At 49.7% G+C, this 15,800-nt stretch overlaps 1 protein-coding gene across 1 annotated transcript in view; it reads left to right on the forward strand.

The window, feature by feature from the left end:
- GP1BB (glycoprotein Ib platelet subunit beta) overlaps positions 1-15,298 on the forward strand; it is a 33,757-nt gene extending 18,459 nt beyond the window's left edge. The window contains exon 2 of the mRNA XM_068271574.1: positions 14,665-15,298. Within this exon, the coding sequence (XP_068127675.1) occupies positions 14,673-15,293 (621 nt within the window). The 5' untranslated portion in view covers positions 14,665-14,672 and the 3' untranslated portion in view covers positions 15,294-15,298. The remainder of the gene's footprint in view (positions 1-14,664) is intronic.
- Positions 15,299-15,800: the final 502 nt, after the last annotated feature.

Here is a 15,800-nt window from a genome sequence, read left to right on the forward strand (position 1 = left end):
CTGCACTAGGCACCATCCTATACAGGGAGACACTATACGGGGGCAATATTCTCTGCACTAGGCTCCATTCTCTACAGGGAGACACTATACGGGGGCAATATTCTCTGCACTAGGCTCCATTCTCTACAGGGAGGCACTATACGGGGGCAATATTCTCTGCACTGTACACCATTCTCTACAGGGAGACACTATACAGGGGGCAATATTCTCTGCACTGGGCACCATTCTCTACAGGGAGACACTATACAGGGGCAATATTCTCTGCACTGTACACCACTCTCTACAGGGAGACACTATACAGGGGGCAATATTCTCTGCACTAGGCACCATTCTCTACAGGGAGACACTATACAGGGGGCAATATTCTCTGCACTAGGCACCATTCTCTACAGGGAGACACTATACAGGGGGCAATATTCTTTGCACTAGGCACCATTCTCTACAGGGAGACACTATATGGGGCAATATTCTCTGCACTGGGCACCATTCTCTACAGGGAGACACTATACAGGGGGCAATATTCTCTGCACTAGGCACCATTCTCTACAGGGAGACACTATACAGGGGGCAATATTCTCTGCACTAGGCACCATCCTCTACAGGGAGACACTATACGGGGGCAATATTCTCTGCACTGTACACCATTCTCTACAGGGAGACACTATACAGGGGGCAATAATCTCTGCACTGGGTACCATTCTCTACAGGGAGACACTATACAGGGGGCAATAATCTCTGCACTGGGCACCATTCTCTACAGGGAGACACTATACAGGGGGCAATAATCTCTGCACTGGGTACCATTCTCTACAGGGAGACACTATACAGGGGGCAATATTCTCTGCACTGGGCACCATCCTCTACAGGGGAACACTATACAGGGGCAATATTCTCTGCACTAGGCACCATTCTCTACAGGGAGACACTATACAGGGGCAATATTCTCTGCACTGGGCACCATCCTCTACAGGGGGACACTATACAGGGGCAATATTCTCTGCACTGGGCACCATTCTCTACAGGGAGACACTATACAGGGGGCAATATTCTCTGCACTGGGCACCATTCTCTACAGGGAGACACTATACAGGGGCACTATTCTCTGCACTGGGCACCATTCTCTACAGGGAGACACTATACGGGGGCAATATTCTCTGCACTGGGCACCATTCTCTACAGGGAGACACTATACAGGGGGCAATATTCTCTGCACTGGGCGCCATTCTCTACAGGGAGACACTATACAGGGGCAATATTCTCTGCACTGGGCACTATTCTCTACAGGGAGACACTATACAGGGGGCAATATTCTCTGCACTGGGCACCATTCTCTACAGGGAGACACTGTACAGGGGCAATATTCTCTGCACTAGGCACCATTCTCTACAGGGAGACACTATACGGGGGCAATATTCTCTGCACTGGGCACCATTCTCTACAGGGAGACACTATACGGGGGCAATATTCTCTGCAGTGGGCACCATTCTCTACAGGGAAACACTATACAGGGGGCAATATTCTCTGCACTGGGCACCATTCTCTACAGGGAGACACTATACAGGGGGCAATAGTCTCTGCACTGGGCACCATTCTCTACAGGGAGACACTATACGGGGGCAATATTCTCTGCACTGTACACCATTCTCTACAGGGGGACACTATACAGGGGCAATAATCTCTGCACTGGGCACCATTCTCTACAGGGAGACACTATACAGGGGGCAATATTCTCTGCACTGGGCACCATTCTCTACAGGGAGACACTATACAGGGGGCAATATTCTCTGCACTGGGGACCATTCTCTACAGGGAGACACTATACGGGGGCAATATTCTCTGCACTGGGCACCATTCTCTACAGGGAGACACTATACGGGGGCAATATTCTCTGCACTGGGCACCATTCTCTACAGGGAGACACTATACGGGGGCAATATTCTCTGCACTGGGCACCATTCTCTACAGGGAGATACTATACGGGGGCAATATTCTCTGCACTGGGCACCATTCTCTACAGGGAGGCACTATACGGGGGCAATATTCTCTGCACTGGGCACCATTCTCTACAGGGAGGCACTATACGGGGGCAATATTCTCTGCAGTGGGCACCATTCTCTACAGGGAGACACTATACGGGGGCAATATTCTCTGCACTGTACACCATTCTCTACAGGGAAACACTATACAGGGGGCAATATTCTCTGCACCGGGCGCCATTCTCTACAAGGAGACACTATACAGGGGGCAATATTCTCTGCACTGGACATTATTCTCTACAGGGAGACACTATACAGCTGCAATATTCTCTGCACTAGGCACCATTTTCTACAGGGAGACACTATACAGGGGGCAATATTCTCTGCACTGGGCACCATTCTCTACAGGGAGACACTATATGGGGCAATATTCTCTGCACTGGGCACCATTCTCTACAGGGAGACACTATACAGGGGGCAATATTCTCTGCACTAGGCACCATTTTCTACAGGGAGACACTATACAGGGAGCAATATTCTCTGCACTGGGCACCATTCTCTACAGGGAGACACTATACAGGGGGCAATATTCTCTGCACTGGGCACCATCCTATACAGGGAGACACTATACAGGGGGCAATATTCTCTGCACTGGGCACCATTCTCTACAGGGAGACACTATACAGGGGGCAATATTCTCTGCACTAGGCTCCATTCTCTACAGGGAGACACTATACGGGGGCAATATTCTCTGCACTGGGCACCATTCTCTACAGGGAGACACTATACAGGGGGCAATATTCTCTGCACTAGGCACCATTCTCTACAGGGAGACACTATACAGGGGGCAATATTCTTTGCACTAGGCACCATTCTCTACAGGGAGACACTATATGGGGCAATATTCTCTGCACTGGGCACCATTCTCTACAGGGAGACACTATACAGGGGGCAATATTCTCTGCACTGGGCACCATTCTCTACAGGGAGACACTATACAGGGGGCAATATTCTCTGCACTGGGCACCATTCTCTACAGGGAGACACTATACAGGGGGCAATATTCTCTGCCCCGGGCGCCATTCTCTACAAGGAGACACTATACAGGGGGCAATATTCTCTGCACTAGGCACCATCCTATACAGGGAGACACTATACGGGGGCAATATTCTCTGCACTAGGCTCCATTCTCTACAGGGAGACACTATACGGGGGCAATATTCTCTGCACTAGGCTCCATTCTCTACAGGGAGGCACTATACGGGGGCAATATTCTCTGCACTGTACACCATTCTCTACAGGGAGACACTATACAGGGGGCAATATTCTCTGCACTGGGCACCATTCTCTACAGGGAGACACTATACAGGGGCAATATTCTCTGCACTGTACACCACTCTCTACAGGGAGACACTATACAGGGGGCAATATTCTCTGCACTAGGCACCATTCTCTACAGGGAGACACTATACAGGGGGCAATATTCTCTGCACTAGGCACCATTCTCTACAGGGAGACACTATACAGGGGGCAATATTCTTTGCACTAGGCACCATTCTCTACAGGGAGACACTATATGGGGCAATATTCTCTGCACTGGGCACCATTCTCTACAGGGAGACACTATACAGGGGGCAATATTCTCTGCACTAGGCACCATTCTCTACAGGGAGACACTATACAGGGGGCAATATTCTCTGCACTGGGCACCATCCTCTACAGGGAGACACTATACGGGGGCAATATTCTCTGCACTGTACACCATTCTCTACAGGGAGACACTATACAGGGGGCAATAATCTCTGCACTGGGTACCATTCTCTACAGGGAGACACTATACAGGGGGCAATAATCTCTGCACTGGGCACCATTCTCTACAGGGAGACACTATACAGGGGGCAATAATCTCTGCACTGGGTACCATTCTCTACAGGGAGACACTATACAGGGGGCAATATTCTCTGCACTGGGCACCATCCTCTACAGGGGAACACTATACAGGGGCAATATTCTCTGCACTAGGCACCATTCTCTACAGGGAGACACTATACAGGGGCAATATTCTCTGCACTGGGCACCATCCTCTACAGGGGGACACTATACAGGGGCAATATTCTCTGCACTGGGCACCATTCTCTACAGGGAGACACTATACAGGGGGCAATATTCTCTGCACTGGGCACCATTCTCTACAGGGAGACACTATACAGGGGCACTATTCTCTGCACTGGGCACCATTCTCTACAGGGAGACACTATACGGGGGCAATATTCTCTGCACTGGGCACCATTCTCTACAGGGAGACACTATACAGGGGGCAATATTCTCTGCACTGGGCGCCATTCTCTACAGGGAGACACTATACAGGGGCAATATTCTCTGCACTGGGCACTATTCTCTACAGGGAGACACTATACAGGGGGCAATATTCTCTGCACTGGGCACCATTCTCTACAGGGAGACACTGTACAGGGGCAATATTCTCTGCACTAGGCACCATTCTCTACAGGGAGACACTATACGGGGGCAATATTCTCTGCACTGGGCACCATTCTCTACAGGGAGACACTATACGGGGGCAATATTCTCTGCAGTGGGCACCATTCTCTACAGGGAAACACTATACAGGGGGCAATATTCTCTGCACTGGGCACCATTCTCTACAGGGAGACACTATACAGGGGGCAATATTCTCTGCACTGGGCACCATTCTCTACAGGGAGACACTATACAGGGAGCAATATTCTCTGCACTGGGCACCATTCTCTACAGGGAGACACTATACAGGGGGCAATATTCTCTGCACTGGACATTATTCTCTACAGGGAGACACTATACAGCTGCAATATTCTCTGCACTGGGCACCATTCTCTACAGGGAGACACTATATTGGGCAATATTCTCTGCACCGGGCGCCATTCTCTACAAGGAGACACTATACAGGGGGCAATATTCTCTGCACTGGACATTATTCTCTACAGGGAGACACTATACAGCTGCAATATTCTCTGCACTGGGCACCATTCTCTACAGGGAGACACTATACAGGGAGCAATATTCTCTGCACTGGGCACCATCCTATACAGGGAGACACTATACAGGGGGCAATATTCTCTGCACTGGGCACCATTCTCTACAGGGAGACACTATACAGGGGGCAATATTCTCTGCACTAGGCTCCATTCTCTACAGGGAGACACTATACGGGGGCAATATTCTCTGCACTGGGCACCATTCTCTACAGGGAGATACTATACGGGGGCAATATTCTCTGCACTGGGCACCATTCTCTACAGGGAGACACTATACAGGGGGCAATATTCTCTGCACTAGGCTCCATTCTCTACAGGGAGACACTATACGGGGGCAATATTCTCTGCACTGGGTACCATTCTCTACAGGGAGACGCTATACAGGGGGCAATATTCTCTGCACTGGGCACCATTCTCTTCAGGGAGACACTATACAGGGGGCAATATTCTCTGCACTAGGCACCATTCTCTACAGGGAGACACTATACAGGGGGCAATATTCTCTGCACCGGGCGCCATTCTCTACAAGGAGACACTATACAGGGGGCAATATTCTCTGCACTGGACATTATTCTCTACAGGGAGACACTATACAGCTGCAATATTCTCTGCACTAGGCACCATTTTCTACAGGGAGACACTATACAGGGAGCAATATTCTCTGCACTGGGCACCATTCTCTACAGGGAGACACTATACAGGGGGCAATATTCTCTGCACTGGGCACCATCCTATACAGGGAGACACTATACAGGGGGCAATATTCTCTGCACTGGACATTATTCTCTACAGGGAGACACTATACAGGGGGCAATATTCTCTGCACTGGGCACCATTCTCTACAGGGAGACACTATACAGGGGGCAATATTCTCTGCACTGGACATTATTCTCTACAGGGAGACACTATACAGCTGCAATATTCTCTGCACTAGGCACCATTCTCTTCAGGGAGACACTATACAGGGGGCAATATTCTCTGCACTAGGCACCATTTTCTACAGGGAGACACTATACAGGGACAATATTCTCTGCACTGGGCACCATTCTCTACAGGGAGACACTATACAGGGGGCAATATTCTCTGCACTGGGCACCATCCTATACAGGGAGACACTATACAGGGGGCAATATTCTCTGCACTGGGCACCATTCTCTACAGGGAGATACTATACAGGGGGCAATATTTTCTGCACTGGGCACCATCCTCTACAGGGAGATACTTTACAGGGGGCAATATGGGTGTATTCTTTATAGGAGACACTGTTCTGGGTACAATATTCTCTGCATGTGGTGCTGTTCCCTAAAAGAGACACGGTAGGAGGGTAGTATTATTTCCGTGGTACTTTATACTCTTCAGGTGACACTATACAGGACGGCAATATTCGCTGTCAATGGCAATAGACATGATGTGTGGAACCTGGTAATCATCTCCTGCAAAGTGTTATTTTTTTTTAAAGCTAAGATCTTTCTGGGTAAAGCTTAGGCATGACATGGGTGGAACTTGGGGCATGACATGGGTGGAACTTGGGGCATGACATGGGTGGAGCTTTTGGCATGACATGGGTGGAGCTTGGGGCATGACATAAATGTGTAAACAATTTCCATGCTCTATCTTTGTCACCTCCACTTTATCAACCTTTGCTACCCCCTTCAGTCTTATTATTTTTATTGTAATACTGGGGAATGTAGTCTGGCTCAGTGATGCTCGGATACCCCTTTTTATTATTCGAGTTTGGTCGAATTCGAATAGTAAATTATTCGAATTCGGTCGAATATTCGAGTCGAATATTTTTCACTATTCGATTCGACCTCGGACTTCGAGCTCACTATTCGAGTCGGTATTCGAGCTCATTATTCGAGCTGACTATTCGAATTGGCCTTAAATAGCTTCCAACACTTGTTTTGAGGGTGACTGATGCAAGAAACATCTTTTTTTCCAAGTAACAACAGCAAGTGATTATGTGGGGATGTTCCTTTAAAAAAAAAAAAAAAAAGGTGGAAAGAGAAGAAAAGGTGTGTCCAAAATTCTGTTCAGTAGTGTATATACTTCTTCTTCTTCTTCTTTATCTTCTATATTTTCTTCATCTTCTTCTTCTTTATTATCTTCTTCTTCTTCTATATCTTCTTCTTCTATATCTTCTATATCTTCTTCTTCTTCTTCTTCTTCATCTTCTTCATCTTCTTCTTCATCTTCTTCTTCTTCATCTTCATCTTCTTCATCATCTTCTTCTTCATCTTCTTCATCATCTTCTTCTTCATCTTCTTCATCTTCTTCATCTTCTTCATCTTTTTCATCTTCTTTTTCTTCATCTTCTTCATCTTCTTCTTCTTCTTCTTCATCTTCTTTTTCATCTTCTTTTTCTTCATCTTCTTCTTCTTCATCTTCTTCTTCTATATCTTCTTCTTCTATATCTTCTTTTTCTATATCCTCTTCTTCTTATTATTATTTTTCTATTTCGTCTTCTTCTTTTTCTATATCTTCTTCTTCTTCTCCTTCTTCTACTTCTTTTTCTATATCCTCTTCTTCTTCTATATCGCCTTCTTCTTCTTCACTTATTTCTCTTTTATATATATATATTTTTTTTTAAAGAAATGCAGCTATTTTTGAGCGTAATAAATAGCTGGTGGCGCACGCAAGTTGGAAGCGCCATTGTATGTGCTCCCTGGCAGTGGAAACACACAGACAGCAGGAGGTAAATTCAGCAGCAGCAGCAGGAGGAGGAGGATGATTGTGTGGCAGCAGGCAGTCAATGAGGCAGGCAGCGAGACATAATAGACTGTGTGGTACCTAGCGGTGGTACCAGGCCGTAAATACACAGCATGAGGTTCCAGACAGCGGTCGTGAAGCCCACATCATGTCCAATACACAACTGGGACAACACAGTTTTCAACCCGGACACCTCTAAAAATAATATCACAAAGTATTAATAAAAAGTATATATATTTTTTTTGTTTTTTTAAAGAAATGCAGCTATTTTTGAGCGTAACAAATAGCTGGTGGCGCATGGTGGAAGCGCCATTGTATGTGCTCCCTGGCAGTGGAAACACACAGACAGCAGAAGGTAAATTCAGCAGCAGGAGGAGGAGGATGAGTGTGTGGCAGCAGGCAGTCAATGAGGCAGGCAACGTGACATAATAGCCCTGGTACCTAGCGGTGATACCTGGGCTGTAAATAAACACAACAGGAGGTCCCAGACAGCGGTCGTGCAGCCCACATCGTGTCCAATACACAACTGGGACAACACAGTTTTCAACCCGGGCACCTCAGAAAAATTAAACCTTTTTTTTTTTAAATGGTTTTTTTGTTTTGTTTTCACAGCAAATTACACAGATATAGCTATTGTTTGACGTAATAGCTGGTGGCAGAGTGGCAGCAGAAGGTAATTCTGTGTACCCTGGCAGTGGGAAACACAGACAGACAGCAGCAGCAGCAGGAGGAATGGAGGAGTAATGAGAGTAGCTATTGTTGGACGTAATAGCTGGTGGCAGAGTGGCAGCAGAAGGTAATTCTGTGTACCCTAGCAGTGGGAAACACAGACAGACAGCAGCAGCAGCAGGAGGAATGGAGGAGTAATGAGAGTAGCTATTGTTTGACGTAATAGCTGGTGGCAGAGTGGCAGCAGAAGGTAAATCTGTGTACCCTGGCAGTGGGAAACACAGACAGGCGGCAGCAGCAGCAGGAGGAATGGAGGAGTAGTGTGAGTGTGGCAGCAGGTAGGTAGGCAGCGTGACATAATAGCCCTGGTACCTAGCGGTGATACCAGGACTGTAAATAAACACAACAGGAGGTCCCAGACAGCAGTCGTGCAGCCCACATCGTGTCCAATACACAACTGGGACAACACAGTTTTCAACCCGGGCACCTCAGAAAAATTAAACCTTTTTTTTTTTAAATGTTTTTTTTGTTTGGTTTTCACAGCAAATTACACAGATATAGCTATTGTTGGACGTAATAGCTGGTGGCAGAGTGGCAGCAGAAGGTAAATCTGTGTACCCTGGCAGTGGGAAACACAGAGAGGCAGCAGCAGCAGCAGGAGGAATGGAGGAGTAGTGTGAGTGTGGCAGCAGGTAGGTAGGCAGCGTGACATAATAGCCCTGGTACCTAGCGTTGATACCAGGGCTTTAAATAAATACAACAGGAGGTCCCAGACAGCGGTCGTGCAGCCCACATCGTGTCCAATACACAACTGGGACAACACAGTTTTCAACCCGGGCACCTCAAAAAAATTAAAAATTGTTTTTTTTTTTAATGGTTTACTTTTTTTTTTTTTTTACAGCAAATTACACAGATATAGCTATTGTTTGACGTAATAGCTAGTGGCAGAGTGGCAGCAGAAGGTAAATCTGTGTACCCTGGCAGTGGGAAACACAGACAGACAGCAGAAGGGCAGTACACAGCAGCCCACTGTAGATGTAAAATGTGTGGCTGCAGGCGACGTAATAGTCAAAGTGAACCAGGCTGGCTTAGTGAGCAGGAGCCAGGAGGTGGTAAAGGGTGGTAAGGCACATTAACGATGGTTCTTCCGGCAGCCAGTTCATGTCCCCCTCTCGCCGACAACAGGGGCCAGGAACTCGCCTTCCACCCACGCCTGGTTCATCTTGAGAAACGTCAGTCTGTCCACAGACTTGTGAGACAGACGTGAGCGTTTCTCGGTGACCACGCCACCAGCTGCACTGAAGCAGCACTCGGACAGCACGCTGGAAGGGGGGCAGGACAGCACTTCCAGGGCGTACTGCGCCAGCTCGCTCCAGATCTCCAGGCGCTTGACCCAATACTCCATGGGATCAACAGGGGCATCGCTGTCAAGCCCGCTGTAGGACCCCATGTAGTCAGCCACCATGCGGGTCAGGCGCTGGCTGTGACCGGAGGAGGATGCTGCTGCATGCACCTCCTCTCTAGTCACTGCTGCCGGAGCCTCTACAGTCCTGTAGAGCTCGTTGCTGAGAGACAGCAGGTCTGTGGGGTGCTTGCTGCTGGATGCAGGCACCTGCTGCTGCCTCTGTGCTGGCTGGACAGTGGGGGTGAAAGGCTGGGGGAAGGCCAGATGTCCTCCCTCTGCTTCATCTGGATCACCCTGGGGTCCTTGCGCAGGCACGTCAGCGTGTGCGCTGCCATTGGGAAGAGGCGGGCCACGTGTGCTGGGACATCGACGGCAGTGCTGTCCTCATCCTCCTCCTCTGCTGCCTCATCCTCTCTCCACCCCCGCACCAACTCAGCTGCGCTGTGCTGATCCCCCTCATCAGCAGCAAGGTCAGGGACCTCCACCAAGTCCTCCTCCTCCTCCCCCTCAGAGGTGGACTGTGCAGCTGCTTGCCGCTCCTGCTGGTCCAAGGCTGCCGCTCCCTGTTCCAGCAAAGCATCGAAAGCCCTGTTCAGCAGACAAACCAGGGGCACCCACTCGCAGACCATAGCATGGTCCCTGCTTACCATGTTAGTGGCCTGCAGAAAGGGAGCCAGCACTAAGCACACCTGCTGCATGTGCCTCCAGTCGTCATCGGGGACGATGGACGGGATGTTGCTGGTCTTGTCCCTTCTCTGAGCGGCGGAAACAGTGGCCAGGGCAAGGTACTGGTTGACAGCGTGCTTCTGTTCAACCAGACGCTCCAACATCGCCAGGGTGGAGTTCCAGCAAGTTGGAACATCAAGGATCAGCCGATGGCGTGGCAGCTCCAGCTCCTTTTGCACAGCTTCCAGGCTCGCACAGGCTGCAGCCGAGCGCCGGAAGTGACGCACAACGTTCCTTGCCGTTTCCAGCAGTTCGCCCATCCCCTGGTAGGTGCGCAAGAACTTCTGCACCACCAGGTTCAGCACGTGGGCAAGACAGGGGATGTGGGTCAGGTTTCCCCTGTCAATTGCGGCAACCAGATTGGCCCCATTGTCGGCCACCACCTCTCCGACTCTGAGGCCTCTGGGGGTCAGCCAAATCCTCTCCTGCTCCTGGAGTTTGGCCAACACATGGGTTGCCGTCAGTTTGGTCTTCCCAAGGCTGACCAACTGCAGCAGCGCTTGGCAGTGGCGGGCCTTCACGCTGCTGCTGAGGCGGGGGGTTTGGCCAGGTGTGCCGGAGGATGGCAGAGGATCGGAGGAACCTGCTGCAGTTCCCCTGACCCTACGGGGTGGCACCACCCACTGTGTTGCTGCTGCTGCTGTGCCCGCTGCTGCTCTCCCATCCTCACCCCCTTCCACCAAGCTGACCCAGTGGACAGTGAAGGACAGGTAGCGGCCTGTCCCGAAGCGGCTGCTCCAGGAGTCCATGGTGACGTGGACCCTTTCACCAACCGCGTGCTCCAGCCCTCGCTCCACATTGGCCATCACAAAGCGGTGCAGTGCAGGAATGGCCTTGCGGGCAAAGTAGTGTCTGCTGGGGAGCTGCCAGTCTGGGGCTGCACAAGCAAGCAGCGCACGCATGTCGCTCCCCTCCTGCACGAGCATGTACGGCAGGAGTTGGGAGCACATGGCCCGTGCCAGCAAGCCGTTCAGCTGACGCACGCGACGGCTGCTGGGAGGCAGAGCCCTAACCACCCCCTGGAAGGACTCGCTCAAAAGGCTCTGGCGTGGCCTTTTGCTAGCACGGGAATCAGCGGACACAGCAGAAGAGGCCACTGAGGACTGGCTGCCAGAACAGGCCTCAGTGTCGGCGGCAGGAGTTGCAGAGAGGGGAGGAGCAGTGCGTTGCCGCACTCCTGCTGGTGCTGCTGGAGGAGCAGGAGGGCGGGTGGCTGCTGTTGCTGCTGCTGCTGCTGAAGGCTGTGCAGTGATGGGTGTGGTGCCACTGCCAGCACCAGATGCCTTCAGCCTCTGGAACTCCTCATGCTGGTGGAAATGTTTAGCAGCAAGCTGGTGCTGAACTTTAAGGGGTCTGCACCTCGGCTCAACTTCCGCTGACAGTGGTTGCACTGTGGGCATTGTGAAAAATCGCCAGATTGGTGACAAGAACAACCCCCTACGGCCTGGAGCCGCTGCTGCCTGTCTCCCTGTGGTGGTTGGGGGGGGGCTTGGGTGCGGCTGGTGGTGGTACTGGCAGATGCTGCTGCTGCTGCTGAGCCTGAGACACCAGCAGGCTGTGGGACCTGCCTACTGCTGCCAATAAGTGCAATGATGCGCCTCCTTGCAAGGCCCACAAGCGCATCCTCCTCCTCCTCCTCAGAGCTGCTGACGACGACATCCCCAGGAGCTGGTGGCACCCAGTCTTTGTCTGTCACCGTGTCATCATCATCCTCCCCCTCCTGAAACATGTCCTGCTGGGATGATGACCCCCCAAACTCCTCTCCTGATGCATGGATGGGCTGCTTGACTGTCGCCACAGTCTTGCTGTCCAATCCCTCCTCCCCCAAAGTGCCCATCAGCATCTCCTCCTCAAAATCGCCAACAACAGCAGACAATTTACTCATGATGCCTGGGGTCAAAAGACTGCTGAATGACAGATCGCCAAGTGACGGTGAACTGGCCTCCTCCCCAGGCCCTGCTGGGCGGCTGCTGCGAACAGGGGTGGTGGTGGTGGTGAGGGTGGAGGCCTCGGATGCAGAGCTGATGGCGGGCTGCTCTTCCTCCGTCATCAGTTGCACCACAGTGGCTGCATCCTTTTCCTCAATGGGACGTTTCCGACCCGGCTGGAGGAAAATAGGAGCAGGTACTACACGCTGCTGCTGCTGTGTCTCTGCAGCGTGAGTGGCAGATGCTCCTGCTGGGCGGCGCCCAAGGCGTCCACGGCCAGTGGCTAGAGGCGGAATGTTAGCCACTGACGCAGCTGCTGCTGCTGTGGAACTGTGCATGGTGGCGCGGCCGCGGCTTGCCACAATGCTGCTCCCTCTCCTGATTCCCTTGCTGCCCTTCCCCTTGCCCAAACCGCGCTGGCTGCCACTTCCAGACATCTTTGATGTTTTGGGCGTAAACAAAAAAGTTTTTTAAAAGGGCGGGTGAAAAAGTGGGGTACTTTAATGGAGTGGGTTGGTGGGTGAGGTGACACTAATCACTAAGTGATTAGATCGCTAAGTGATTACTAGTACAGTACTAATACAAAATACAATAATTCAGTAATCAGTAAGTGTGAACAGTGAACAGTGAGTGTGTCCCCTAGTACACTAACTAGAAAATACAATAATCAGTAGTAATCAGATTCAGTAGAAGGAAATAGAGTGTGTGTAGTACACTACAGACAGTGCACGCACACACACACGCAGGAGCTAGCCTATGAACAGTGACTGAGTGTCCCTAGTACAGTAAGTAGTAACAGTAAGTACAACTAGAAATTACAATAATCAGTAGTAATCAGAAGGAAATAGAGTGTCTGTACTGTACAGACAGTGCACGCACGCACACACACACGCAGGAGCTAGCCTATGAACAGTGACTGAGTGTCCCTAGTACAGTAAGTAGTAACAGTAAGTACAACTAGAAATTACAATAATCAGTAGTAATCAGAAGGAAATAGAGTGTGTGTACTGTACAGACAGTGCACGCACGCACACACGCAGGAGCTAGCCTATGAACAGTGACTGAGTGTCCCTAGTACAGTAAGTAGTAACAGTAAGTACAACTAAAAATTATAATAATCAGTAGTAATCAGAAGGAAATAGAGTGTGTGTACTGTACAGACAGTGCACACACACACGCAGGAGCTATGAACGAACAAACAGTGACAGTGAGTGTCCTAGTACAGTTACAGTATACTACAAAATACAATCACTCAGTAGTAAAGGACAGCAGAAACACTGGTATAGATGAGAAATAAACTAACAGAGGACAGGAGGACAGCTGTGCCCACACAGACAAGGCCCTGAGGCCTAAAACTGTGTAAGCTTGCCTGCAGCAGCTGGCTGTCTCTATGTAACACACAAGCTACTAACTAAAATACAATGTCTATCTAACTAACAACAATATAGGTGTATATAGGAGGTGTATGTGAGCAAAAACGCTAGGTGATTGACCACAATAAAGCTCTTGCTAAGCCAAAGCACAAAGGAGCAGATCTCTCTCTGTACAAAGTCAGGCAAGGACGGAAAAACCTAAAATGGCGGCCGCTATTTATAGGGTAGGGGCTAGCCAGGGTCCCCCTCTGTGATTGGCTGCCGTCAGAGGGCCTGGGAGCCCTCTGATTGGCTCTAAGGACATCAATCTGGGCTATGACGCTATTCGAGCTCGGTATACGAGCTCGAATAGCGCTGTTTGCTCGAATAGCGCGAATAGTGAATGGGCTATTCGAATTAACTCGTATAGCCCATTCGAATAGCTGCAGCTATTCGAGCTCGGTATTCGAGCTCGAATAGCTGAAAAAGAGCTCGAATATTCGAGCTACTCAAATATTCGAGCTCTGCTGAGCACCACTGGTCTGGCTGGCCTCTAATGTTCTTTCTGCGTTGGGAGTCACATGGTCCCTACTGATTGGCCTACCCACCAGCTAATCCAAACATGGCAGGAGACAAGCAGCATGGGAGTTCTAAGCACATTTCTTCCATGAAAAAGGTACTTGGCCCACCATTTCATTCTATACACTGTTTATATTCACTTATCATCTTATGCTATCAGAATCTCCTTTTTTAGTTCTAGATTTTGTTGTCTTTCAGAATAGGTTTGCCATGATGTAATAATTAAAAGGCTATTAATGATATAGTAAGTAACGGTAGGTATAAGTAACGGATATCTCATTCTTTCAGGCACAACAATGAAGACCCGATCCTGTCTCTTGCTAGTGTTCACCTTCATTTCTCATGCAATGGCTGGATGCCCTTCTCCGTGCCGCTGTAGCTCTGGCATTGTGGATTGCAGCTACAATGACCTTACCGCCAGCTCCCTTCCAGAGTCATTTCCTCCATCTGCACAGGTGATCCGTCTCGACCAGAACAGCCTAACCTCAATCCCCAATGGCCTCCTGGACCGTCTGCCAGAGCTTCGGGAGGTTCACTTGCAGCATAATCCCTGGCATTGTGACTGTGAAATCCTGTACCTGCGCAGCTGGCTGCAAGGGCAGCAGAAGAGATCTTTTTACCGGGATGTCACATGTACCTCCCCAGAGCAAATGAAGGGACGTGTCATTATGTACTTGTCAGAGGATGAACTTGTGACCACCTGTCAGTACTGGTACTGTAATCTTGCTTTGGTTTCCCAGCTCTGTCTCCTTATTTTCATTGTAGTTCAAGGACTCTTACTCATCTTTGTCATCCTCTCCCTGCGCCGCTTCCAGAGGATTGCCAGGGAGGCACGACGCACGGCCAAAGAGCTGCAGCAGAACTCTGAGACCTATGCCTATGACAATATACCACTATGCAACTATGACCGGACATAATAAGATAGAACATGTTATTTACAATCTGTATCACATCATGTAAATGGACTCACACACATCTTCTCTTATCTTCTGGTTTGGACTCTGCATCCTACCATGGTTATATTCAGCTGGTGAAGTAACAGTAACTCACCTACTGTTGTGCTGAGTCCGTTCCACACAATTCATCTGAACACGCGTTCAGAGATGGTTTATGGTGAAATGGGGCTCTAGGCAAGCTAGTGGGTTTGGCATTCCCTGCTTGGCACATGACATTCTTGGTAAGGTAATATGGTGATAGAATAAGAGCCCCCACCAAGAGCTTGGCACCCACCAGGCCCTAGATAGCTGGTGAGTTTGCCTGATTGATGACCCAGCTCAGAATGCTTGGCTCCAACCAACTCCAGAGCAATAACAACATAAACAGAAAAATAACACATATAGCAGGAAATTGGTGATACCATTTCACCAGACTAGAGTATGGAATGAGCAGGCTACAGAGGACTGAGCTTGCAATACCAAAGTATT

This window comes from Hyperolius riggenbachi, chromosome 1 (assembly GCF_040937935.1).
Source record: "Hyperolius riggenbachi isolate aHypRig1 chromosome 1, aHypRig1.pri, whole genome shotgun sequence".
In the NCBI taxonomy this organism is placed as follows: domain Eukaryota; kingdom Metazoa; phylum Chordata; class Amphibia; order Anura; family Hyperoliidae; genus Hyperolius; species Hyperolius riggenbachi.